General features: G+C 44.7%; 1 protein-coding gene across 3 annotated transcripts; it reads right to left on the reverse strand.

Annotated features, from left to right (window-relative positions):
- Window positions 1-1600: 1600 nt before the first annotated feature.
- On the reverse strand, window positions 1601-25892 carry LOC118786185 (protein Shroom2-like). 3 transcript variants are annotated; one of them, XM_036541271.1, is made up of 10 exons: window positions 25236-25892; window positions 24792-25029; window positions 17991-18139; window positions 8210-8332; window positions 6053-7850; window positions 5206-5282; window positions 4203-4676; window positions 3585-3702; window positions 2704-2976; window positions 1601-2047 (listed from the first exon to the last, which is right to left on the reverse strand). In XM_036541271.1, the coding sequence occupies exons 2-10, from the start codon at window positions 25014-25016 to the stop codon at window positions 1775-1777; spliced, it is 3510 nt and encodes a 1169-aa protein (XP_036397164.1). In that variant the 5' UTR covers window positions 25017-25029; window positions 25236-25892; the 3' UTR covers window positions 1601-1774. The 3 variants fall into 3 exon arrangements, with proteins under 3 accessions (XP_036397164.1, XP_036397165.1, XP_036397166.1); XM_036541272.1 differs by having other exon boundaries at window positions 24792-25033; XM_036541273.1 differs by lacking the exon at window positions 25236-25892 and having other exon boundaries at window positions 6053-7826; window positions 24792-25081.

Genomic DNA, 25892 nt, shown 5'->3' on the forward strand with positions numbered 1-25892 from the left:
GGCTTTGACACATCAGGAGCTTGACAACCCCTGTCTAATTGGTGGGTTGAACAGTTTTGAGTTAATTATCTGAAGCAACAGAGAAAACAAGTTCATGTGACCCTGGCCGCTGGTTCCCTTTCCAGCTCATCCAGTCCCATCATTCTCACTAAGCTCAACACCTGCCTCAGAAATTATCCTTGTACACAGAAGGCTGCAGGTTTTAGACCCAAAAGGCCCAGTGACATTCTTACCCTCCACTGTTTGTATGTGGATTCAGCCGTATACATGGAAGATGTTCAGAAAATTCTGGGTAAACAATTAAGTAATGGCTTATAACAACAACCGTGAGGAGCAATAAAATGGTTTCTTTGTAAAAACAGAAGAATGCTCCACTGCTTGTGCTCCTGTACTCCTCATTTCCTGTTCTTTGTGTCTCCTCACTTCCTTTGTGACGCCCATCAAGGAGAGGAGGAAGAGATGCGAGGAGAAAAGCAGGAAGTACCTGACCCAGTGAATAGGAGGTATCCAGTGAGGGAAATGGAACGTGCTTGTGCAATTTAACTCCAATTCCATTATGACATTTCCCTCCCTCTTCATTCTAGGTGTGTTTTCATGGAATATATGGAATGGGTTGATTTGACTATTTCGCTAGCAATAGGTTTTATCCATAAAATGAAATTTTGCCTAAAAGCCAATTTACATTTTAAGGAAAATTGAAAATAATACATCACCTCTTTACAAACTATCCATAAGTGAAAAGTCCAGTGAAAAATCCATAAGATGCTTGCAACCGTCGTCAAAATATAATTTATTTGCACTGTGACTTATCATTTTATTCTGGCTGCTGTTGTACACATTGTTTTGTAGTGACAGCAGGGGAGAGGTGTGCATTCACCATGCACCATGTCGCCATGGTAATACTCGAACTAGTTTCTGTGGTGCTGGGAGTCTGAAGCTATCACTCACACTGTCAAGCCCCTTTAAGTGAGGAGGACCACTTTCAGGTGGTAGTTATCTGCTGCAAATGTCTGCAATCTGGCAGAAATGTTACCTTCAAAAAAATAGATCAGACACAGAAACACAGAAAAAAATGCAAATGGAATGGAACCAGCCCCATATTTTCATTGCATTATTATTTTATATTTCATGTGAGCCTTATTCATTCTCTTGGATTATCTCCATAAATAATATCAATCATTACAGATACATCAACTAATACTAAACGACAGAATGTAATACAAGGTTAAGATATTTAAAAGCATTAGAAAGGAATGGCATATTGTTTACTTTGCTAACCGCGAGTAAAATACTCTGTAAAAGAACTGTACTTATCCAAAGGGCTGCAGTAAGTTACAAAAACTGACATTTACATTTTTTATGTAACAGCAGGCTATCTAGCAATATGAAAATGCATAATGTTACAATGTCTGGGTGGCTGTTAACCCTGGCACAAGTATAGGGTTTATTGGGTTTATTACATATCTGAGTGCAGTACATCCACTGTAACATGTGAGTTACTCCCTGTCAGGTAGGGTGACCATACGTCCTCTTTTTCCCAGACATGTCCTCGTTTTGGGACCTAAAACATGCGTCTCTAAACGAGGACGTGTCCGGGAAAAAGAGGACGTATGGTCACCCTACTGTCAGGTGCCCCTTCAAAGTCTCTGTGAGGCACCAAAACAGCCACCAAAGAATCAATGAAGAGTTACCGCCACAAGTCTGCCTTGACAGCTGCCCTCTGCTCCCCTCTAGTGGTGGGGAAATCCCACTGCAGCGAGCACTCTGAGCGTTCTTAGGAGGGCATGCTCTGCTCCTGGGGCAGGCTGTCCATCAGGCTCTTCAGCTGCTCCTCTCCCAGTCTGATCTTGTCGTCCAGCTTGCGCCGCTCAACGATGAGTGCAGACTTCATCCTGATGAAGTGCTGATAGTCGGCCATTTGCTCCTCGCTCAGGTAGCTGGCCAGGATATCGTAGACCACACGCTCCCGCCGGTCCAGGTTCTCCTTCAGCTCCTCGGCATCCTCGCGCTGACGAATCAGCAGCTTCCGTTTCTCCATCAGCGTACGCTGCAGAGAGAGAGAGAGAGAGTGAGAGAGTGAGAGAGAGAGACATTTCAGACAACAGCCAATGGAGGTCATGGACACCTTCTCCTGCTGCTGTCTTAACTTTACCCATCAACATAAGGGCAGAACATGGTTATCTTTACAAAATGATTAGACTATTTTAGACTATTTTATATCGCAGCTGGCTGCCCTCTCTGAAGATGTAAGAAAGCATGTTTCAACAGGTCAGAGAGGCAGATCATACAGAGGAATGCAGGGATGTGAGCTGAAATTATCTCATAAAATACAGACGGAACACAAGGGCACTATAATACAGGCATTCAGGCCCTGCAGTGTTTAAGAGTGCTTCCTCAGCATCTCCAACACAGCAGGGGGTTATCGTTGTCTTTTATCACAACAGTGCTGGCAATGAGTGTACAACATCTGGGCAAATTCAGATCAGACTCCAAAAAACTGTCAAAATAACATCCAAGATTCAAATAATGCTGAGATCATGCACTCACTTGAAAGTGCACTATGGCTATGGCTATATCTAGCCATGGCTCTATCTATACCTATGGCTAATATTGACACATTCATGTAATTCTGTTTGGACAGGTGTGCGCTCTCTCGTGCATGACCACACCTGTATTCTGCGCCACCCACCCATGTAGCCTCACCTTTTCCTCGGGGGTGGTGCCCTCCTCCGGGGTGTTCAGGGCACTCTCCACCCGGGCCAGCCGGCCAGACAGGGACAGAAGAAGGCTCACCACCTTGTCCAGGTCCCCAATGAACCTGTGGAACTTATCCAGCTCGTTGGGCCTGCACACCTGCTGAAGGGTGGCCTCCACCTTGTCCCCGAGGGCGTTGTTCTCCTGGACGTCCTCCAGCAGGCTGTCACGCGCCTCCCGCAGAATCTGCAGCTTCCTGCTCAGGCTGTCAATCAGCTCGTGCTGCTAGGGGCAACATAGGCAGGGTTAAGGAGAGGTAACCACACGCCCTGGCAGTGGCGGGCAGCAATGGGCCCATAGTGTGAGTTTCTGGGCCAGAGAAACAAGAATCATGCCATGAGTGTGGCACTGTGGATCATGAACGTGATCGTGTGAGATGGCAAGAGGTCTGCCAGGTGACCGTGTGAGATGGCGAGCGATTTGTGAGTGTGACCATGTGAGATGGCAAACGGTTTGTGAGTGTGACCGTGTGAGGTGGCGAGCGGTTTGTGAGTGTGACCGTGTGAGATGGTGAGCGGTTTGTTAGTGTGACCGTGTGAGGTGGCGAGCGGTTTGTGAGTGTGACTGTGTGAAATGGCGAGCGGTTTGTGAATGTGACCGTGTGAGATGGTGAGCGGTTTGTGAATGTGACCGTTTCAGATGGCAAGATGTCTGTTACGTGACCGTGTGAGATGGCAAGAGGTTTGTGAGTGTGAGCATGTGAGATGGTGAGAGATTTGTGAGTGTGACCGTGTGAGATGGTGAGCGGTTTGTGAGCGGTTTGTTAGTTTGACTGTGTGATATGGTGAGTGGTGAGACGGTGAGGGGCCCATGAGTGTTGAAGAGTTCACCTTCTTGTTGGCCAGGTCAATGTCCAGCTCATCCTCGGAGTTGCGCTCCTTGACCTGCTCTGGCAGCTCCGCCTTTGGCACTGAGGTGTCTGACTCAGCCAGGCTGTTCTCTTCACGCCTGGAGCAGACACAGAAATCACTGCACACACACTGTCCATACACACTATGCACAAACTACACGCACACACTGAGCACTGACTACACACACACTATGAACTAACTACACACACACACACACACACAATGTACTAACCACTTCTGCACTTCAGATGCGGTAGAACAAATTTAACTGTGTATCCACTACATTGGGGAATAACTATATTCAGCCTAAATTCACTGGGGAGTAAAGACTCCAGAGTGATTCAAACAGGAGCTATGTAGTGTTCTGAGCCTCCATACAAGAATCACGCACACACACGGCATGATCCTCCATCAGCTTTGAACACATGAGGGAGATTACAGCACGGACAGTGCTGTCATTAAATCACTGGGCTGAAAATGAGCATATTCATCTGGTAGTACAGTCAATCAGTGTGTGAGACAGCTAAGGAGCCTAATGGCTGGCATCCTTCAGGCTCAGCAGAATCACACAAACCTTATGAAGGTAAGCTGCCCTACCTGCAGGGGGCGGCATGGTGCAGGGAGGCCGGTGGCTTGTCAGTTAGTCTCTGGGGGGTGAACTGAGGGGAGGGCAAGCAGGATTCAGTTTGGGGGGGCACGGGGACAGGTCTTGTGCCCTGTGGAAACTCTCCCCGCAGGGAGGCGGTGGAGTCAGGTGTGGACATGGACTCCAGAGAGTCGCTCAGGGCGGTTGTGGGTTTGGGTGGGCGGGGCCTCAAGGGCACGGGGGCCTTCTTGCATGGAGTGGAGAACTGCCCAGGTTCCGTATCATGGGATTGGTCAGCAGGGTATGGTGGCAGAGCCTCTGGGTTCTGGGGGAAGGGTCTGTTGTGGTGCTGGGGATGTCCCTGATTGGCAGGGAGGGAGTTGACCGGGTGTCCTTGGGGGGGCTGTAGGGGAGCCTCGGGGCAGCAGTCGAACTGCGCTGGTCTGTCTCTGTCCCCGCACATGCCGGTTGTCCAGTCAGACACCCTGGAACACAGAGAGAGTGTCACACTCCAAACAACACACGCTGAGGGGGTCAAAACCCTTGGCTATTATGGCTGCTAAAAATTTAATGCTAGGGATGAGAATCCACTGCAGCTGTGAGGAGTTGATCTGAGCTCCCCCACTGCAGAGATCCCACCCACCTGCTTAGAAACAGCCAGGAATCATCAACCTTTGCTGCTGAAGGATTTTACAACCCCTTCTGTTACAATTTTAACTCCTTGCTGTCTGGATTTCTCCATTTATGAGCAGCAGTGAGGAAACAAGACATTTATTGTGTGACTTCTAGGGTTAGGGCTACGGCTAGGGCTAGGGTTAGGGTTAGGGTTAGGATCAGGGCTAGGTTTAGGGTTAGGGTTAGGGCTAAGGTTGGGGCTAGGATTAGATTTACGGCTAGAGCTAGGGTTAGGGTTCTGTGTCCTGAGCGTTGAGAGAAAAGCAGCTTACAGAGAATACAGAGGGTAAGGCAGGCCCTCTCACCTGCCAGACCCTCTTACCTGGTAATACTTCTCACCTGGCAGAACTCTCTTGTCCAGCTGGATAGTACTCTGGGTGGGAACCATCTTGGGTCCTCTCCACAACAGGGTTGTTCTAAAGAAAACAGGCACACATACAAGCAAAAATGCATGCGCACACACACACACACACACACACACACACACACACACACACACACACACACACACACACACACACGCACTTCTTAAGTTACAGGCTGAAGTAATGACCACTGCCATGTTGGTGTTTCAGGTGCCACAGGGTGTTTCACAGCTTTGCCTTCTGAGCTGAAGTGCAGGGTGTCATGCGTCTGCTACAGTATCATCTCTCTCACTTGTTTCACTTTGCCTATGGGAGTATTGGTGAGTGGGGACCTGAGGTTATGTCTGAGGTTATCACTGTTCCTTTGTTTTCTGATTATGCATTCATCCTGCCTGACTAAACATGGTGAGAGCAAAAAAGAAGGTATGATCTGCGCCTCTTCTGCCAATATTTCAAATATATATTTTAGCTTATCCACTTCCTAGCTAGCTTGCTGACCAGATAATGACATTATAAACTATGATGAAACTGGTACGTAGTTAGCTAGCTAACTCACATTAGTACTGTGAAATGAGACTTATGTCAGGTACAGTGAATAGCGGATGTCTGAAGACCAGCATGCCTGAAGCTTTCAGGCTGTCATTATAAAAAAGTATTTGTTCTTAATTGACCTGCCTGGTTAAGTAATCATCTCAAAAGATGAGGAGACTCCTGAATTTCCACCATAACACACCACTGGGTTCTATCCTGATTGTGTTTACAAACTGATTTCCTCTTCTGATGGATTCGCCCTGATGTAATGAGTACTGACTCTGACTAACCTGTCCAAAGGAATCAGCTGAGGGTGGCGAGCGCGGTCTTCCATACATGTATGAGGGTCTATTCCTCTCCTCTGTGTAGGGGTCAAGGATGCTGTCAGCAGAGTGATATTTCCCAGAGGCCCTTGCTTCCAGGGGCCTCCTCTGGACGTTCCATGTGGCCTCATGCTCTGCGAAGGTGCCCAGGCGCTGGTGCTCGAGGAAGGCCTCTATGTCTCCATGGCTGAGGCTGCCCTGACTGTCCTCCAGGAGCTGTCCAGTGGAGGCTGCCCTGGCCGGGCCCCAGCCCTCGTCACTCTGCCCTAAACGGGGCTTCCCCTCACGCCTGCCCGGCCAGTGCTGATCAGGATGGCTCAGACTGGGATGAGCAGTCAGAAAAGTGGATTTAGCGGTTGATTCAAAGGAGGTGGGACCGTGGGAAGAGGAGTCTGCAGCCTGCGGGTGGGGCAGAGCCTCCTCCACCCCCACCTTGTGGATGCTGTCCGGCACTGAGAGAGAGCGCGCTTTCTTCTCCGAGGGGAAGCGTTTACGGCCTCCTACACGGGTCACCTGGCTGCTGGAATGTCCAGGATTTCTCTGTGGAGCATCAGAGAGCCCTGGAAAGGGGGTGATATCATTCTGCAGCGAGGAGGAGGGTGGGGCAGAAGGCAGGTAGCTGGGTGGGGCTTGGCTCCTGAGATGCTCCGGCTGTACAGGCTGCAGATCCCGCCTCTGGAATGACGTATTGTTAAGGACGCGTGCCTGTGCCTCCTTCAGGTGGTCCTTGTAGGTGGTGGAGGTGGTGTCTGGGTTCTCCTCAGCCCCGCCCGGGCCGGTCAGGGCTGCCGCACTCCGGCTCTTCTGCAGCCGAGCTCTCCTGTTCTGGATCTCACTGCGGAGGATGGTGGCAAAGCGGTCGCTGCCCTTTACGTGTTTGCCGGTCAGGGGATTCAGGGGTTCCCTGGGCTGATTGACTAGACTCGTCAGGTCCTGGGACAGAGGGCGGAGACCTTCCCTGGGCTGGTTGACTAGACTCATGAGGTCCTGGGAGAGAGGGCGGAGACGTTCCCTGTGCTGATTGGCTAGACTCGTGAGGTCCTGGGAGAGAGGGCGGAGACGTTCCCCGGGCTGGTCAGCTAGGCTTGTGATGTCCCGGGACAGAGTATATAGCAAGGGGGTCCTGGGGGACATTCTATGGTCCTCTTGGGACAGCCAGGGCTCCTGTGACTGGTCTCTGGGCTGGACACCCTTCCCAGCAGGGTTGTCAAAGTAATGATGTTCTGTGCTGTATGCATTATCCCTGTAGTGGCTGCTGTGGTCCTCTGTGTGGGGTCTGGCTGGGGGCTGTTCTTCTCTGCAAAGGCCCCTGCTGTCATTGCCATCAGGGAGAGGCTGGGGATACTTGTTCTTCTGAGGGACGTGCCACACCGGTCCAGTGGACCTACCCGTGGAGGCACTGAAGTGCCTGGAGCCTGGCTGCTCCTCGGCTCTGAGGCTCTCCCACCCACCGGCCTCTGCTGGCTGCTGCAGGAGGTTCTGCCCGTGGCGCCCGTCCCATGGGCCCACCTTCGACAGCATGTTCTCTGTGGAGGTTGCGTTGCTGCGAGACAGGGTGTGGTCTGGCGTGCCGGAGCTGGTGGAGAAGGAGCTGTAGGCAGAGTCTCGCTTGCCTTCACTGAAATGGTCCATGATGGTGCCTCCAGGAGAGAGGTGTGTCAGAGGGTGGTCTAGACTGTCCATGCTGCCCAGCGAGCTGAGCTGGTCTGACACTCGACGCAGGTTAGCCTGGTCCCAGTTGCTGGAGAGGTCATATATGGATGAACTACAAATCATTAAGACAAGGAGTTTGTTTTCTTCCTTATGGAATGCAACTTTATTAGAAATACAACCAAAACCCTTTCATTTTTAACAGTTTTAAAAATGATCTTTAAAAAACATTGTTTAACAGCACAGCATGTACTGTGTCAGTGTTACTACAGAAACAGCCTGTGCAGTACAACAGAGTGAGTGTGTTTAGTGGGGAGAGGGCTGAGAGTGTGTTTAGTGGGGAGAGAGCTGTGAGTGTGTTTAGTGGGGAGAGGACTGTGCTTGTTTAGAGGGGAGTGCAGTGAGAGTTGCGGGTAGTTATAAGGTGTACAGTAGAAGAAGCCCAGTGCTCCTGAGGGATCACAGACAGCTCACCTTGCGTCATAGCTACTCTGCAAAGCAGATGTGGGTGCTGCAAGTGTTTTGGCAGCTTCAGATTGACCCTCTGTGATCTTGTCAGAGTGCCTGGAGTGAGGCCTTTTTGGAGAATCATTCCTCCTGGAGAACAGAGGGACACAGAGCGCTGGATTAGAACCAAAGGGGCATGGAAGGCGATGTACTTCAACTCCTCCAATACACTGTTCTGTCAAACAGAATCACAGGCTCCTTGTAGGTGGTGAAGAAACAGCCATCAAAGGATGATATTACTTACCATATTTATGCTCCAGCACCAACACAGCCTCATTTTTAGCCACTTGTTAAACAATTATCCCAGTGCAGTAACTCAATTATCTCGATCACTTCATTACCACAGAAAAGTACATAAGCATGAAGACTGACAGTGACATTGAAATCCATTTACACTATCACATGCTGGAGTCAGTCTTATCTTTTTACCAATGCAGACAATGATGCAATAAAATATTTAGCAGGAATATATATACATAACTGTTTCTATGTTTGCATTACATTACATTATATGCATCTAGCAGGCACTCTTATCCAGAGCAACTTACATCAGTTACAGACAAAACAAACTTGGGGTCCAAAAACATTACATTACTGGCATTAAGCAGACGCTCTTACCCAGACTGACTTACATCAGTGTGGGTTAAGTACCTTGCCCAAGGGTACAGCAGGGGTGCCCCACCAAGGAATTGAACCAGCAACCTTTCGGTTGAGTCCTGCTCTTTAACCACTGTGCTACACTGCCACCTGTTTGATGTGTGGGAGTGAGTGCAATAAAATATTAACCTGCACTAGCATATAATAAGCAGGAGGCACATGTGAAATCAATACATAAATGGGTCATGAGAATGTCACCTTTCCACGTCCCATTCACTAAAAGAAAGCCCAGTGTTCTAGATATTGTGATTACATTTCATCATTGTCATTTGGCTTACCATCTCTTCTGTCATGGGTTGACGTTACTGTGTGAAATATAATCGTAGGGGTGGGTTATTACTCTATGCAGTGAAACTGTTGTGACAATGACCGGTGTTAATTTCTCAGATCCTCAAGTTTTCGTAGGTTTCGTGGATCCTGACATTCTGGCAACAAACCTTGAAGGATGCCATTGTACACCTTGAAAATGTCATTTGCACTGTCTGACAACCGCGGTCAAGGTTCCAAAATCAATTCAAACACATTTATACATTTCACAATGCCTTCTGGCACTGAAGAGTGATTCGTGGAGTTTTCGTATACTGTATCTAAATAACTCAAAATCAGCATCAACGAAACATCCTTGCATGACAAAAAATAATGATGTTTTACACCTGTTGATTTATCAGGGACTACACGGAAGCTGCCATATGCTTTGATCAGCTCCATGGCAGATACACCTTGTCAGGCTTACTGGACCATGGAATTTTCATGCCGATTAATACAGGCTTGTTTAAGAATGCACATCACTTTGACTGATCCATTTTTTCAAGGGGAATATTTAAACAGAAGAATGGATCTGTCAAATCGTGAATGACATCCTTCTTTTCCCCTCTCTCGCATGCTTCAATCAGGGACTTTGCTTTCTAAATTCCAGCCTGTTATTCTCGTTTGCGTGCGACATGTCAATTTCTCATTCTGCACCAATGAATTCTGAATAATTTCAATTCTATTGCTTTTGTTTTAGTTGAATACTACATTAAACAAGATGGGAAAGGGAGCCTCTAACGTTTCCTTAAACGTGGTGAAATCTGTATAATCTGAAGTTAAGCCCACTGTTTTTAACATACTGGAGTTAGATATTCATCTCATCATAGCTCTAATGTACAGCTACCTCAAACAATGCAGCTGTCAGCTTCACTTGAGTACAAGTGAGCACTTGAGTGTTGCTTCTCTCATTGAGATTCGTGCCCTGTACGTGAACTCCATATAACAGGAAACATATTATTCATCTCATCGCCTACATCTCAACTGTGCCTCATAAATGACAGTTCCAGTGCTTATGAGTGAGTTTTCTCTGTTCCAAGCTTTATGAACTCTGGCCCAGGGGCGCTCAGTATATGCCATGTTTTAATATAGTATACGATTTTATTTAATCTTTAACCCAGACTTAATTGAGCTTTGTTCAATTAGCCCTTACCATAATAATTAACTGAACACTAGGTGAAGCCCAATAAATTGTTTTTATTTGTGAACAAATCTATGAAATTTAACATGTGCTAATAATTTGAGGAATAAATAAAAACTATATTGAGAAATATTTTTATCAGCAAACACACACTACAAATTTTTTTGACAGAGAACGTATAGGCAGAGATGTTCAAATCACCAATCATTACCACTGAAACATGACTAAGTGAGCCCATCTGAAACTACAGGTAGCATACACTGAGCAATGACAGGCCAGACATGCTGAGCTGTCCTATTATAAATGCCTCGCATGTTTAGAGGTTGTGAACAAGACACTGAGATAACGACACTTTTAGCCATCAGCTACTTAAAACAGGAAGACAAAACAAACTTGGGGTCCAAAAACATTACATTACTGGCATTAAGCAGACGCTCTTACCCAGAGTGACTTACATCAGTTACAATGTTATCCATTTATACAGCTGGATATTAGCTGAGGCAATTGGGGGGTAAGTACCTTGCCCAAGGGTACAACAGCAGTGCCCCAGCGGGGAATCAAACCGGCAATCTTTTGGTCACAAGTCCTGCTTCTTAACCACCATGCTACACTACCACCCTGGAACAAGAACAAGGGTCCAAAAGGTGATGTATATTATGAAACAGTGATAAAATCTACTGCGTGCATGTAGCTACAATATGTGTGATACAGTGGCAGATCAGCAGTGTCAGTGCACCCTCTACTGTCCAGCAAGAGAAGTATACTTTACATTACACTACTTGAGAGTTTTTCTGCAGATGTGCCAGCATAACGGATATGAAACTGTACATTTACAAATGAAAAGGTGGTCAGGGTGGTCAGCTACAGAAATATGGCTTCAGGGCTACAGAGTGTTTAAGAGCGATAGCATGGGGTACTGGCTTAGTGGCCTTTCAACCTCCTTACAGTAGATCAGCAACTCCATTCCCTATCGCCCCCTCAGAGTTTCCAACACTGTCACTGAACCCTGGATCTCTCCACAATCACAGGGGGTTTGAGCACGGCACAGAATACCACTGACACACTTTACACAGACACCCCAAACCCTGATCACCTGAAATCTCATTTCAAAAAGACATTTTACACCAACAATGAATTCAGTGAATACGATGTGGACCATTCTTCTTTTAATGGCAAACTCCAATCAGACAGCAAAAACATAAACCCATATGTAGTCACTCCGAACCTGTTCTGTGTTTCCCTCCCTCTGAAGAGCCACACATTGATCAGAGACCCATTGTAGGACGATGTCAACTTTCCATTCAGTGGAAATAAATTCTAAGCATATTCAAGGGGAATTTCTTGTATATTCAGGCCTGTTTACAAGTACTTTTAAAAAGTATGGATTCACTTAACTTCATATGAAAGAAGAATGAAAAATAAAATAAAAATACTCCTCTATTCCCCATGTGCAGTGCCTCACCATGACCCTTGACCTCACACGCTTTTTGCTTTTTCTTGAAAACAGAGTGACACTGGGAAGACGTCCAATGAAAACAATCAACTGTACAGCTGCTAACAAATCAAATGAAAACAATAAAAATACTAATTTAAACTGTGAAAAAAAACTGACAGCATAACTATTATTATCGTATCATTTGCTTATAAGGCACTGTTTTCCAGAGCAAAGTGAAATATTAATTGATTAACAGAAAAGACAAATGACAGTCATTGACATAACTGCCCCCACCCCTGGCCTCCCCCTCTGTGGTCATGTAACCCACTCTGACTGGCTGGACCATGGTTGTGCTTGTCCTGTGAAAGAAGCCACACGCTGAACAGGTCAGAATGAGGCCAGCTTGTCAATTATGCCCACTGAACTCAACAGGGCCCAGACTCATATCATTTTTGGCATATATGGGCCTGCAGTACATGTGAGAGCTTTTCCACACTGATTTATTGTAGGCTGACTCCTCATCTACGTATTCCAAATGAGACAAACTCCAGGTAAATGTAAAAGTAATAAACTATACCTTGAATACACTGAACAAGGGTTTATATTTGTAAATATATCTGTACATTTCCAAATAAATCATACACATACTCTGACTTCATATTATAGCATAATATGCCTGCCACTTCAAAATAAAAAATTAATCAACTGTAAAATGTTTCATTAATGTTTCATTACACAACATTGAGTTTGGAGGTCATTCAAAGGGAAAGTGCATTGGTGTTAGACTGTTCATAATACTAGCTCTCTACTGCAGTTAACAGGGGGGCTAATTAACTGATATATGAGATTAATTGCTTTAACTGCTTTTAGACCAATTAACCACAAGGTTCATATTGTTAACTGGAAGTAACAGTAGATCTCATTCTGAAGTAAGCTGTATGCAAGACACACACATACTGTATGCCCGCACAGACGTGCGCACACACATGTGCAAGACCAAGGTATAAAGCTTACAAAGGCAGCAGCTCCACAATCAAACTACTCATGCCAGGAGGAGAAGTGTGTACACAGCCACATTCCTGAGCTTCATCACATACCAACCCACTAGTTACCAGCCCCTGCACAGCCCTCTCTCTTGGGCCCCCGGCACACGCTGCCTCTCCCCTGGGCCCCCGGCACACGCTGCCTCTCCCCTGGGCCCCCGGCACACGCTGCCTCTCCCCTGAGCTCCTGGCACACGCTGCCTCTCCCCTGAGCCCCCAGCACACGCTGCCTCTCACCTGGGCCCCCGGCACACGCTGCCTCTCCCCTGGGCCCCCGGCATACGCTGCCTCTCCCCTGGGCCCGCAGCACACGCTGCCTCTCACCTGAGCCCCCGGCACACACTGCCTCTCCCCTGAGCCCCCGGCACACGCTGCCTCTCCCCTGGGCCCGCAGCACAAGCTGCCTCTCCCCTGGGCCCCCGGCACACGCTGCCTCTCCCCTGGGACTACAGCACTCTGCCTGTCCACTGGGCCTGACTCCACCCCTCCAACTATGCCTATCCTTCCTCATCCTGCCTCTACCCCACAGCAGTAAAGAGCTTAGGAAGCACTCAGATACAGAAGTAAAAAAGCACTAGGTACAAAGGTAAAGAAGCACTCAGGTACAGAGGTAAGGATGTGCTCAGGAACAAAGGTAAAGAAGTGCTCAGGAACAGAGGTAAAGGAGCACCCAGGTACAGAGGTAAAGAAGTGCTCAGGTACAGAGGTGAAGAAGCACTCAGGTACAGAGGTAAAGGAATGCTCAGGTACAGAGGTAAAGAAGTGCTCAGGTAAATATGTAAACTGAGTTTGCTAGATAATGATATAGATATTAAGACCACAGTTTTTGTTGGTTTTCTCTCAGCTTGTTACATACAGTCTGTCAATGGGTCATACAATTAGAAAAAGTCAGACAACAGATCAACATTCTGATGGATTTTATCCTGATTACTTCCCCTGGTGAAATGAGTACAGAGCTTGCAGGCCACATACCTGTTACACAGTCAGAAATCAGGTTCCTGTCCTTACAGACATAAGGTAATGCAGGATATATCTGCAGATTTCAAACTTCTAGTACTATTTAATCAACTATTTGTTTCCTAAAAACTGTGCTTTTTCCACACAGATTCTCTTTCCAGTTCTTTTAGTGTTGCTTGCATTTATGCAAACCATTTAGAATGGAGCAATAAAACAGTAATCCAGCAAAATGCAGCATGAAAGTATTTCCCTCTTCACCCACACTTGTGTTTCTGGGCTCCTCTCCCACTATAAACCCATGAGAGGGTTCTGCAGGGGACAACCAGATTCTGTTCTGGATTCAAGTTGCTGCAGCAAGTCAGTGAGCTAGGTGACCACACAGAACAGACCCCTAACTCACGTTCAGTTATGATTCTAAAAGAATTGTACCTACTACCCCCTAGTGGTTGTTCAGTGTATTGAATGAAAGAAACCTGTTTAGAAAAAAACAGTGACATCTCATTTTAAAAGTCAAAAACCAGGAAAACATATTCCATGGTACAGTATCCCACATATAGGCATTTATGATCAAAGAAATAAGCACACGATTAATTAATGACAACTACACCCCACACTATCTTGACACAAAGGAATTTGGTCTTCAGAGGATCCTTCTTATGAAAAATCAGTAACTTAACTATACATGGTAGGAATGCATTTGCTCCAGAGGGTATCCATTGGAGCCCCTGCTCTCAGGCTGTTTTTTGGGGTGGGAGGACACGCCCAGGCAGAGCTATGATTAGTCTGATACCCTCAGGCAATAGCCCCCCCCCCCCCCCCCCCCCACCCCTGCTCCAGCACCTGCCCCCTGCACCCAAAAGACGCCCCCTGCTTGAGCTCCAGACAGATGAGACCCCCCGACTGTGGGGGGAAGGTAACGCCCAAAACTAGAAGGCTTAACCATTATTCAATTCTATTCTTATTCATTTTTATAGCACCTTTTTCACAGTAAAGCAGCACAAAGTGTTTTACAGGGGCAATAAAAAGGAATAAAACAAACACATAAAAACTAACAGAACAAATAAATCAAAGACTGTTTATACAGCAGAAATTAACAAGGTTTACATAAAAGAACAGGAACCACAGTGATGTCCACAATCAATCATAAAGAAATAATGAGTCAACGTCACCCCCACAAAATAGTAAGAAAAATAATGAATAAATATCCAATAAATAAACAATAATAAATAAGTAAAAGTGAAATAAAAGCAGCTCATTGGTATGCCATTCTAAACAAGTGCATTTTGAGCTGTGATTTAAAGACTGGAGCTGAAGGGGTATCTGATAAAAAAAAGTTTTTTTCGAGTTTGGGGGCATAAATTTTAAAAGCAACCCTGTCCTCTATTCTTAAAACAGACTTCTGGAACATGCAGGACTTCAGCAGTGACTGACTTGAAGTGCTCATTCTGGTTTATATAGTTGAAGCATGTGCCTGATGTACAATGCTTGTTTTACTTGTAAAACCTAACAAATTGAATTTTAAAATCAATTCTAAAACAAATGGGGAGCCAATGGAAGGATTTAAGCACTGGAGTATTGCCCTCCCACGTTTTAGCCTAATTTAGTACCCTGGCTGCTGCATTCTGGATCATTTGTAACTTTCCAATAACATAGCTGGGGAAGACAGAGACCAAGGCAGTGCAGTAGCCCAGTGTACATGAAATAAAGGGTAATCTTCTCAGCTTCAGGCAGGGATAAAAATGACTCGCTTTAGCAATATTTCTCAGGTGATGAATGGAAAGTTAAGTAATATGCTTAATGTGGAATTTAAGATTTCAGATAAACTGTTGTTTTAGGTCAACGGGAAAGATCCCTTAGGACAGACAACTACACACAGTTTTTTTTTTTGACACCGCGTAATAGGCTGCTGATAACTTCCAAAAGAAATTGGTTGGAATAGGATCAAGTGAAAAGGTAGCTGATTTCATCTGTGAAACTGTTTTTCTGCATTCATTCCATGAACACTGCTCAGTTTCGCAGCGCACTGGATAGCACTCTACTGTATATACATCAATACTTTTACCTATGGTTCATTAACAAATATTCACAATTTTTTCCAGACCTCAGCTTCTGTGAGGGCAGTGTCTGAATCACTTGGTATGTGTGAAGACAGTCAGGTTCCATTGCAGAGGGTGTCTCGGTTTTGGTTTCATTTCTCCCAGCTCCAGGGCACTGCTGTTGTACAGACATTCCCCTCCTCATTGTCACACTCTGCCACTCCTCGCACTCTCCGTGCAATGACAGCATGACATCACACTTTCCTATTAAGTCACTTCATGCAAAACAGGGTGTGAACATCTCCCACTCCCTGTGTGTCAGCCAGCTTACCCGTAAATCTAGCAGCTTCCTGTACTGCTATCTCATTTCCTATAGACACTGTGCTGCTGGGAGCCCCTTCCCTACAGACACTGTGCTGCTGGGAGCCTCTTCCCTACAGACACTGTGCTGCTGGGAGCCCCTTCCCTACAGACACTGTGCTGCTGGGAGCCCCTTCCCTACAGACACTGTGCTGCTGGGACCCTCTTCCCTACAGACACTGTGCTTCTGGCAGCCCCTGACCTATAGACACTGCACTGCATACTGAAAGAACACCTGTATAACTGACTCCTTATACGAAGGCAGTTTATGACACAGAGCTGTTATTAACAGTAACAGGGACATTCACAGAATATGTTAATGAGAGAACTTGTACATAATATCTGTAGTTCAACCACTCAGGCCACAGCAAGACATTGGACCTGTCAGCTGTGCTGCCCTGGTGTGTGGCTGCATAATGACCTGCTGCCCCTGCCCCAGCTTCCATTTACATCCAGGCTTCTTCTGTGGCCTTGCAAATTCACCGGATGTGGAAGCTTCTTCTGTGTGCACATGTAATTACAGTCCAATGTGGCCTCCTCCCCCGAAGCTTGGGTCTAGCAGTCTTCACTAAACCAACTCCCAGAGCAACCCTCTGGAAAAATGCACACACCTCAAAGACATAAATCCTGCTCCCTCTACTTAGACATTCTTCCATTCCTGGAAAAACGAGCAAAGCCCGGGCCAGACGAGGCTTGCTTGCAGTGCCACATCCATTATGCGCTACAGTTGCTTCGTACTTCTTCCAGCCAAGTTAATACTGTGCGAAAGGCTGGTTTTTTTTTGTGTGACGTGGTGAGAGATGAGTGGGATCATGTTTGGGTGTAGAATATATTACACACCCCCTGCTGGAGAGCACTGCTAACTCCTCTGCTCGTTCCACCAAGAGGAACAAGGTGACCTTGCTGTAGTTTTATACGTGTAGTTAAACATGTATCTCACAAAGGAATCTATCTATGAGCACACTATCACATAATTTGCATGTCAGAACAAAGGCAATTTTTACAGGCATCTGACAAGCACAATCGAGTATACAGTTTTTCCACTCCTGCCACAGTTCGGTCTCCTCAATGTTAGGTCTCATCATTCCATAATGTCACATAACTCAACAGGAAGTGACACAGCAGAATCTGTGTTAAAGCAAACAATTTTGCAGAAAAGTATATAAAAAATCAAGGAGACTCGGTACTGACAGTTACGTACTGCAGAATTAGAGCTCCGCTGTGACCAGTGTGCAGTGACTGACTGCATGAGATCCTCAGCACTGAGCATAGGCTGTATTTGACTGTCACACATGCCTGAGCAATGAGTGCTCCTGAAGGCCATTAACATCCCAGTTTTGTCTGAGTCTCTTGGCCGCCTTTTAATAGGGTCAGAGAATAATTTTGCAGAATTTTTGGCTCTGGATATTTCACATTTTCAGTTCCCTCAGCAAAAAGGACTATGCGCATGGCTTTGTGAATATTTAACTATAAAAACCTGCTATAACAAATATAATATGATTGACTGATTGACTGTCTTTTAAAAGGGTGACCGTGGGGCACAGGGAGGGACCTTTAACAGGGTGACAATAAGAAAACTCCACTGCTGAAAAGTGCTGCTTAAGGTACAGTAGGGCAGCCTTCTGTGACTGGTTACTGTACTCCCCACTATTCCCACCACACCCTCACACCTGCACTCTCCTCCCACTCCCTCACACCTGAGCTTTACTCCCATTCCCATTACCATGGTGTGGTAGTCACGGAGATAAGCCCATGTGCTACAGGAGAGAGAGCCTTACAGTAGGGGGAGACACTCAGCTCCAGGTCTGCCTACCTTCTGACCCCGAGAGACAGGGTCTTGAGCGAGGCCTTCACCAGACCGATGGCCTCCTGCCGATAGCCGCTCAGTGGGATATCATTGACGGTCAGGATCTCGTCCCCGACCTGAAGCTGGGCAGCCGAAGCACTGCTGCCCTCCTCTACCTGGAACACAGACACAGGAGATATTACTGCTGGGCCAATGAGTTGGGCCCTGTCCTTACATTATACACTATTATTACCATTATTATTGTATCTTTATTACTGCTAAGTCCTTACATTGTATACTATTATTACCATTATTATTGTATCTTTATTACTGCTAAGTCACTCACCTATCAGGACACAAAGTGTTGCCAGTTATCATAATCAAGACAAATTAAAACTTGGAGACTAATACTGGAGTGTTGCTGAGGATTATGTACAGTTTGATGAAACAGCACCACAAAATCCTCCCCTGTAAAATTATTTAAAATTCTGTGCATTATATTCTAACATTTTTAAAATTTGCTTGAAAAGGCATTCACCAATAATTTTTTCCTTTGACCCAAAAAAGACAAAGAGTAATAATATGTGGGGTAAAAACAGGTTGTGTTCAAGAGAGATAAGCACCAAAGGATGCACCTAAAAATACCTTAAAGAGACCGCTTGTGGAGAAGAGGAAACAGGCCACTTTCTCAGCTTGTTTGTGTAATGGAACCCCCACTGTAAAACACAGAGTGTGGAGTGTGTGTGTGTGTGTGTGTGTGTGTGTGTGTGTGTGTGTGTGTGTGTGTGTTTGTCTTAGGGGAGGGTTCACAGGCACCACCACAGCAGCCATGCACATGAAGGCATTCGCAGACACCCATGGCCATGTTTACACAAAATTCCTGTTCTTGCAAGGCTAATATGCTCTTTGCAAAGAAATGTGTTCTTTCTGAGGAGTCATTGACACAGACCCCCTCTTAGTTACATGAAACAACAGGGATGCTTCACCTTTGACTCAGACTTCATGGATATCCATCTGCAGCTCAGAGAAAGTTTAATGTTGCCAAATGTAAAGCTTGTAAATAATAACAATGCATACAGTGCAATTATTGTATGGGTGGCACAACACATGCAACATGAAGTACATGGGAGTACTACTTGATGCAAAACTATCTAGATCTAGATATTGTGCTGAAGCAGTAAAAAGGCAACTAGGATGCTGGGATACAGAGCAAAGGTGTTGATTATAGATCAAATCAGGTTGCATTAATGTTATATGCCTTTGTCAGGCCACATTTACATTAATGTGTTCAGTTCTGGGAACCACACAACAAGGAGGACATAAAAGTTGTCAAAAAGGTACACAAAGGGTAATAAGACTGGTTCCAGGTATAAAAGATGTAAGTTTTGAAGGCAGACTCAGGTTAAGGCTCATACGTAATCTTTTCAGTCTAATAAGAAGTAGAAACAGGGGAGACTGAGGTTTCACATTTTTAAACAGAATAAATAAAGTCAACTAGCAGACCAAGAGGACATAGGTAGAAATGAATTAAAGGTAAATTTCACACTGATACTAAGAAGTATTTTTCTCTCAGAGAGGTATGAATGCATGTAATAGCCTGCCGGGATTTGTAGTGGAAGCAGGGACATGTGGAGTGTTCACGACCAGGCTTAGACTACAGACAAAATGATGTGCCTATTTGGGGGGAATGGCGTATTCTCGTCATTAAACTTCTTACCGTCTTCCAGCAGACTAAAGCACAAAATCTCTTTAAGCAGTAAAACTAATGTAAAATAAGTGATACCTGGAATGAATGTGAAAGGAGAAACAGACACTCAGACACCTGGCAGTGCCATCATCCTTCAATCTCGCTGGAATTCTGTCCAATGTTGCTCCTGAAAGTATGGCTTTCCTTGAGCGCAAGCTGAGCTTTGTGGTCTGGGTTTGATCCCAGCCTTGTCATCAGCTGACAACAGTCTACTATGACGTTAGCTAGACTGTTAACTTACGGTAATTAAAAAATAGTTAGCTATATAGCTTAGCTATGATTTTGCATTAGTTGGACATTCATGGATGGCTTGTTATTGTACTCAAGTAAATTCTGGCTGTTGCTAGACTAAAATTCAAGCAATAACTTACAGTTAGGTGGAGAGACAGGCAAACCGATTCATTATAAGTCATCTTCTGTTGCAATGAGGTAGACCCTTTCATTCACAGAACCAAAACAGCAACAACAACATGGCACAGCCTAGCAGTGGAAGGAGTTGATCATCTCAAGAATGCTAGCGAGAGACCCAGGCCATGTTTATGTGGTCTCCAAAGGTCTCTAGACTAAGACCGTGAGACTGAGACTCCATTTGTGTTACCCCTATGCCATGACTTTCAGTAGGATACTGTACTGAAAGGGGGGGGGCTTTAAAGTCAAGACACTTTTGGTAAAACTCTGGTACGAGAGGAATGCAGGGAATTCTAATTAGTTCCAGTTACATTCCCTTCTGCTGGTTTAAATCTTTGGGTACTTTTATATTCTTTCATTAACAAACAGAGGGCAGAGAAACAAAGAACAATCATGGCTGACCTCTCTCATTTACATTCTCCTCTGGGACTAGACGTGCAAGGTGTGCTCCCAGCACAGGACTGAATACAGGCCTCCTTCTCCCAGGCCGGACCTGTACCGCTTCAGCTGAACACAGCCAAGCATGGCAGAAAAAGAACACCCAGGGCAAAATCTTGATTCTTCACAGGAAAACATCAAACACTCATGTACATTTCAACACCCCTATACCTGGGTATCTGTGCCTTTCAGGCTCCTCAAAGAAATGAAGCACTACACTTCACACACACACACACACAAAAAACAAAATTACAAAAAAATGAAAAGCCAATGCTAAAAGCAGAAAGCAGAACTTTGATTCCTCTAAAAACTCTACCCCTCTGTCTGTCTTATAAGTACTTTTCCCATGCAACAGACACACAACTAATTTACTGCATTGGACCAAATGTAAGGCAGGGTTTTGTCCCCAATATATGCATCTTTAAACATCTCTAAAACAGCTTGTGCACAAAACATGTCTTTCTGGTGTCTCTGAGGGACCTGGTAAGGACAATGTCTTTCACAAGATTTTGAGGATTATAACAATTTGGATTTACTACTACTTACAACAAAGCCTTTATCGGTCAGCTCTGAGAGATAATGACAGACAAAAACTATGATTACTGTCTCACAGGGCTCTTTTGTTGTGTGCTTTTTAAATAAAACAATGCAGGTGCATCATATCAGAGCATAAAAACATCACACACAGGCGTGTGTCTATATATAAAAAACGCTTGAAAATAAATTCAAAACAAAGTGTGTAAAGGGACACTGGAAGGACATTCGATACTGATGCATAAACACAGTAACAGCCAAAAAGAACTGTCCATCTCTCAGGAGGCATGGGCAACCCTTTCCACACAGTAAACAGACATAGGAGCATGAATATTTGGGAACATCATTAAAATGGTAGTAGAGTTACACTAAATTTCTTCTGTGATCTCATAATAGGAACCTTCAGGACCTTTAAAGCAGTATCTCTGAAGATTCCAAGAACAGGTTACGTAAAGTATGTATGGAAAATGTATTTTAACTGCATTCCTGAAAGCAAAAAGTTATGAGTTTGTAAAAGTATCCAAAAAATTGTGTATCTTACCCAGGTCTGTCATTAATACCTTGGTTTGTATTCATGAAAGAAACCAAGACAGAATAAGTAAACAGTAAGCACTGTTCATTAGGTGCCTGGATAAGTAAAGCTGAAATGTTTTCCCTTCAAAAACAGCACTCAAACAGGAAAGGCATTTACAAAACAGACCTTTCCATCAATTACACAGTTATAGCCACACCCTCTATTATCTTTGTTTATATCTGGCATAGACATAAAGGCAGATGTGGGAGCCCTGCTGTTCTAGTTTATGATGTTGCTCGAAGGTGACTTGTGTGCATCAGACAGAGGAGGTGTGGCGTCACATTGGCCTGGAGGATTTCAGGTGGGAAAGGTGGAAGTGCAGCTAAATACACAACTTAAAGTCTGGGTCCCACAGCCCAACAGGCTTGTGGAGGACAATGACATCACACTACAGGATACTGAGGAGATAGGACTTCCACTGTAACTCCATTCAGACAGGCAAATCTCTTTCCTCGCATTTCACACTGAGGGAATACTAAAACAACATATATTTACATTACCTGATTGTCACTGAGCAGACACTTATCCAGAACGACCTACATAGGGGGACCCAGGCCAAATATAAAACACATGATAGTCTGAGAAGGAAGTTGTGGTGGTACAAGTGGGTGAAGTAGGAGAAGAGGGTGTGGGTGAAAATGTAGATAGAACTGGGGGACATGGGGAATGTCAAGGGGCAATAAAGACCACTCAGGGAGAAATGGAGTTACTCTGGGATAGTAAAAGACTGACGTTGCTTCACATGTAGGAGAATAAGATGCCAAATTTTGTTATTATTATTATTATTGCCAAATTTAGAGCTGGAGCCATTATATGTGCAACATATATGCTCTAAGGAAATAAAGTGAAAGACATCTTTGATCCATAAGGAATGTGGGGGGAGGGGGGATTTCCATTTTAATAATATTAGATGCCGTGTTAGCAATGTAATAAATGCCTTTAGTCAAGAATATACTTGGGCTTCTTAATAATAAAAGGCAGAACTCCGAATAATGCAGTCATAGGTTAGGCTTGTGTTGAAACTGTAATAATTCTGAGAGAGGAAAATATTTTGGTCCAATATTTGTATAAGGATCTACAAAACCAGAACAAATGTATCAGGGAGGCTGAAGCCTGTTGGATGTACATCTGGGTAGATTTATGACAGTTTAACTTTGGTCCAATAAGTACAGTGAATTAATTTATACTGAATTGTCCCATGGTTTGTACAAATAGAAGAATACACACAAAGCAAGACCTTTTGTGAGTCTTTGTCGATTATTATCTTCCCCAAGTCCTTTTCCCGTTGCACTTTTATAATGGTCAGTGGAAGTGGAGTGACAGCTTGAGAAAAACTGCATGCCTAGAGGTATCTATACAAGTGGTTCTTTGGGAATGACAATTTTTCAAATAGAGGGCCTCTTTAGATGTACATTCACAGCTGGAATAAGCAGAATCCCAGCAAAGAAATCACCCTCTTCAAAACCCAACAGCTAGACATGTTTCATCCTAGACCCTAACCCATGTCAGCAGTCCCATCTCAATGTTTCCCCTAGCAGTGGTTTTTAGAGATGGTGGTAGAGCCTTGTGGAAGTAAGGTAAAAACAGCCACAGTGGGTGGAGAGGGAGGGGTCTGAAATAACATGGCAACAGTGATTGTCAGGACACCACTGAGCAAAGATTTTTCCATTTGTCTATTGTTTATGAATATGTTATGAATTGATCTGTGAAGTGATGATTTGCCTAACCATAAACCACAGACAAGAGAAAGCTCACCTAAATTTGATTTGGCTAAATGACCAAGTTAACCACTCCAAACCTACTTGTTATGGACACTGGAGTTACAATTGACCTAAACCTTTCTCTTCAACCTCACATAATTAGTCTACCTTATTATGATTAGGACACGGGCACAGCCTTAGTTTTTAACCAATCAATGGTTAGCTCTGCCTTTTGGTGACATACAGTTTGCCACCAGGTAAAAATGTGGTTTATGTTTCATGAATTCCTGCTTACACTTGCTAAGAATTTCACAATCCAAGCTGGAATGAACTTCCTGTTAACTCTAAAAAGAACATTCTATAAAATGAGAATGAATCATGTGAAATGCAGTGAGCTGTAGAATTTTTTACAGAACTTATGTGACTGGTGTTGCTGTCATGCAAATGGGTTAAAAAGAGTTATAAAGAGAGCCATTGAAACCGTAATGTTTCACGGAAAGGCACACTACAAATTAATGCTAAATTCGAGTTGCTTTCACTATGAACATATGAAGACAACCATCTTAACTTTTAATTCAGGAAGGAGCTCACACAACTGCAAAGCGCACAAGACCTCAACTTGTTGTTTCACGTTTTCAAAGCTGGCTGAACTAATCCTAGGAGTAGATCATTTTGCATGATTACCGGCAAGTCTGGTCAGATCGGATCAGAAATATGGGACGGAGGTGTAACACTGACGGTGGTTAGAGTTATGAAAAACATACCTGCAGTGTTGACGTAGTCGTCATAAGCCCTTACCACCATCAAATTTAAAGAGTGGGCAGACAACGCACGTGTCATTTCCTGTTCCGTAGAGCACCATTAATACCTTATGTATTACTCATAGGAGCACTAATGTTTACCCCCCCCCCCCCCCCCAAACTGTGTTAACACGTATGAGCATACCACGAAGGAAAAATAAATCAGTGTTGTTACATGGGTAATATTAATTCTTAAAACAAAACACTAATTCAAGTAAGATGACAGTGTTTAAGATACGTTATACACGTATAACGTGTAACAACGTTAATGTGAGAGAAGGAATATATGCAACACAGAGATAGCCAACCCTTTAACTGATAAATACCAAGAAACATTCTAGACTGATTCTTGCTTAGTTTCAGAACTGTAGAAAACATCTAATTTAGCATGTTCAACGAATTATTTGAGGATAAATAGCCCATGTGCAAGCACAGTGAAACCTGCTCAACAGAAGAGCTACCACCTTCCCCAAAGCAGGTTAAAACAAGGTGGATCATAAACTTTAGTTAATGACTGAGTGTGTGTCACTATACACAGACAAACAGGAGAAAGGGGGAAATACTCTTTCCCCATTTCTGCTGGTGGCGCTGCTTCTGAGTGCGATTGCAGGCTGTGAGATCTTTTACCTTAGTTACGATCAGAGGCTCCTGGTTTTCCAGGCCGCCTTTCAAACTGAAACCCCACGGTGCTCCACCTGTGAGGAACACATCCAATAGCTCCCATCCTTGCCGGTCAGCGACTCTCTGCTCCAGAACCCCCAGCAGATCCACTTCTTGGGGAAGAAATCCTTGAGTGGACTCGTACTCTCTGCTGGTAAATCTGGGGTCAGCCCTGTGGTGTGCTGTCTCCATGGTTTAATTCAGTCTTTCTTCCAAGATGTAATGTTAGGTGTCATTTGAACGAAAAAATAAAGAAATGGAACTCCCTTACTCACTCCTTTTCTCCAGCGAGGGGGGAAATCTTTGAGCAGGGATTTGGAGGCTAGTTAGTTAGCCACCTATAGCTATACTACGACGTATACACCTGACACATCACTAGCGATCGTAAATGACAGAAGCAACGACACGTACCAGCTCTTTTGATGACACGCAGTGGCGTTTAGCCAGCAACCGCGATTTATCGTAATGTAACTGTAATCTAGTAGTGTGAAACAGTCTGGCTAATCGAACGAACTAGACGTTTGTTACTGTGAATGCGATGTATGGTAATTTGTGCTGCCTATACACAGATTCCGTCGTAGCCTACCGTAATTGTAGCTAGCAACTCCAGCTATTCCTCTAGCAAAGTTTGTCTCGCCTGAAAGCTACTGCTAGCAACCTCACACTTTTCTTCCAAAGAATAATTCAAGATGGGTCGTTTCCCCGTCACCGTCGATGACATCAAATCAACAAAAAATTCCCTCATCATCTAGCGAAGTATTCAAATCGATCATTCATTAGTGTCTTTCTTTCATAAAACACAGGCGATCTCCTTTTTCCACAAGCTTTTGTATCGGCAGACAGAATCGTTTGTTCACCGCACCTTGCTAGCTAGATCTAGCTAGGTCTAAATTTCGTAAGAGCGTTCATGTGGCAGTGCTATTCTACTGTCCCTGAACTGCGCTGTGAAATTATGCCTCTTAAAAAATGTTGTTCAGATGCGTCTCGCCGCGACTGTAACAAAATAGCTTTAGACAAAATAAATGTTAGAACACGCACGACTGACTACAGCCGGAATAACTAGCTGCT

This window comes from Megalops cyprinoides, chromosome 11, assembly GCF_013368585.1.
Source record: "Megalops cyprinoides isolate fMegCyp1 chromosome 11, fMegCyp1.pri, whole genome shotgun sequence".
NCBI classification, from domain to species: Eukaryota; Metazoa; Chordata; class Actinopteri; order Elopiformes; family Megalopidae; genus Megalops; species Megalops cyprinoides.

Excerpts from the sequence above, each read along its gene's own strand:
- LOC118786185 (XM_036541271.1), bottom strand. The coding sequence starts at position 25,016 with ATGGAGACAGCACACCACAGGGCTGACCCCAGATTTACCAGCAGAGAG. Across the intron at positions 4,677-5,205 it reads GGACAAGAGAGTTCTGCCAG|GGTGTCTGACTGGACAACCG; the intron begins GTGAGAAGTATT and ends TCTGTGTTCCAG. Across the intron at positions 2,048-2,703 it reads GCACCACCCCCGAGGAAAAG|CGTACGCTGATGGAGAAACG; the intron begins GTGAGGCTACAT and ends CTCTCTCTGCAG.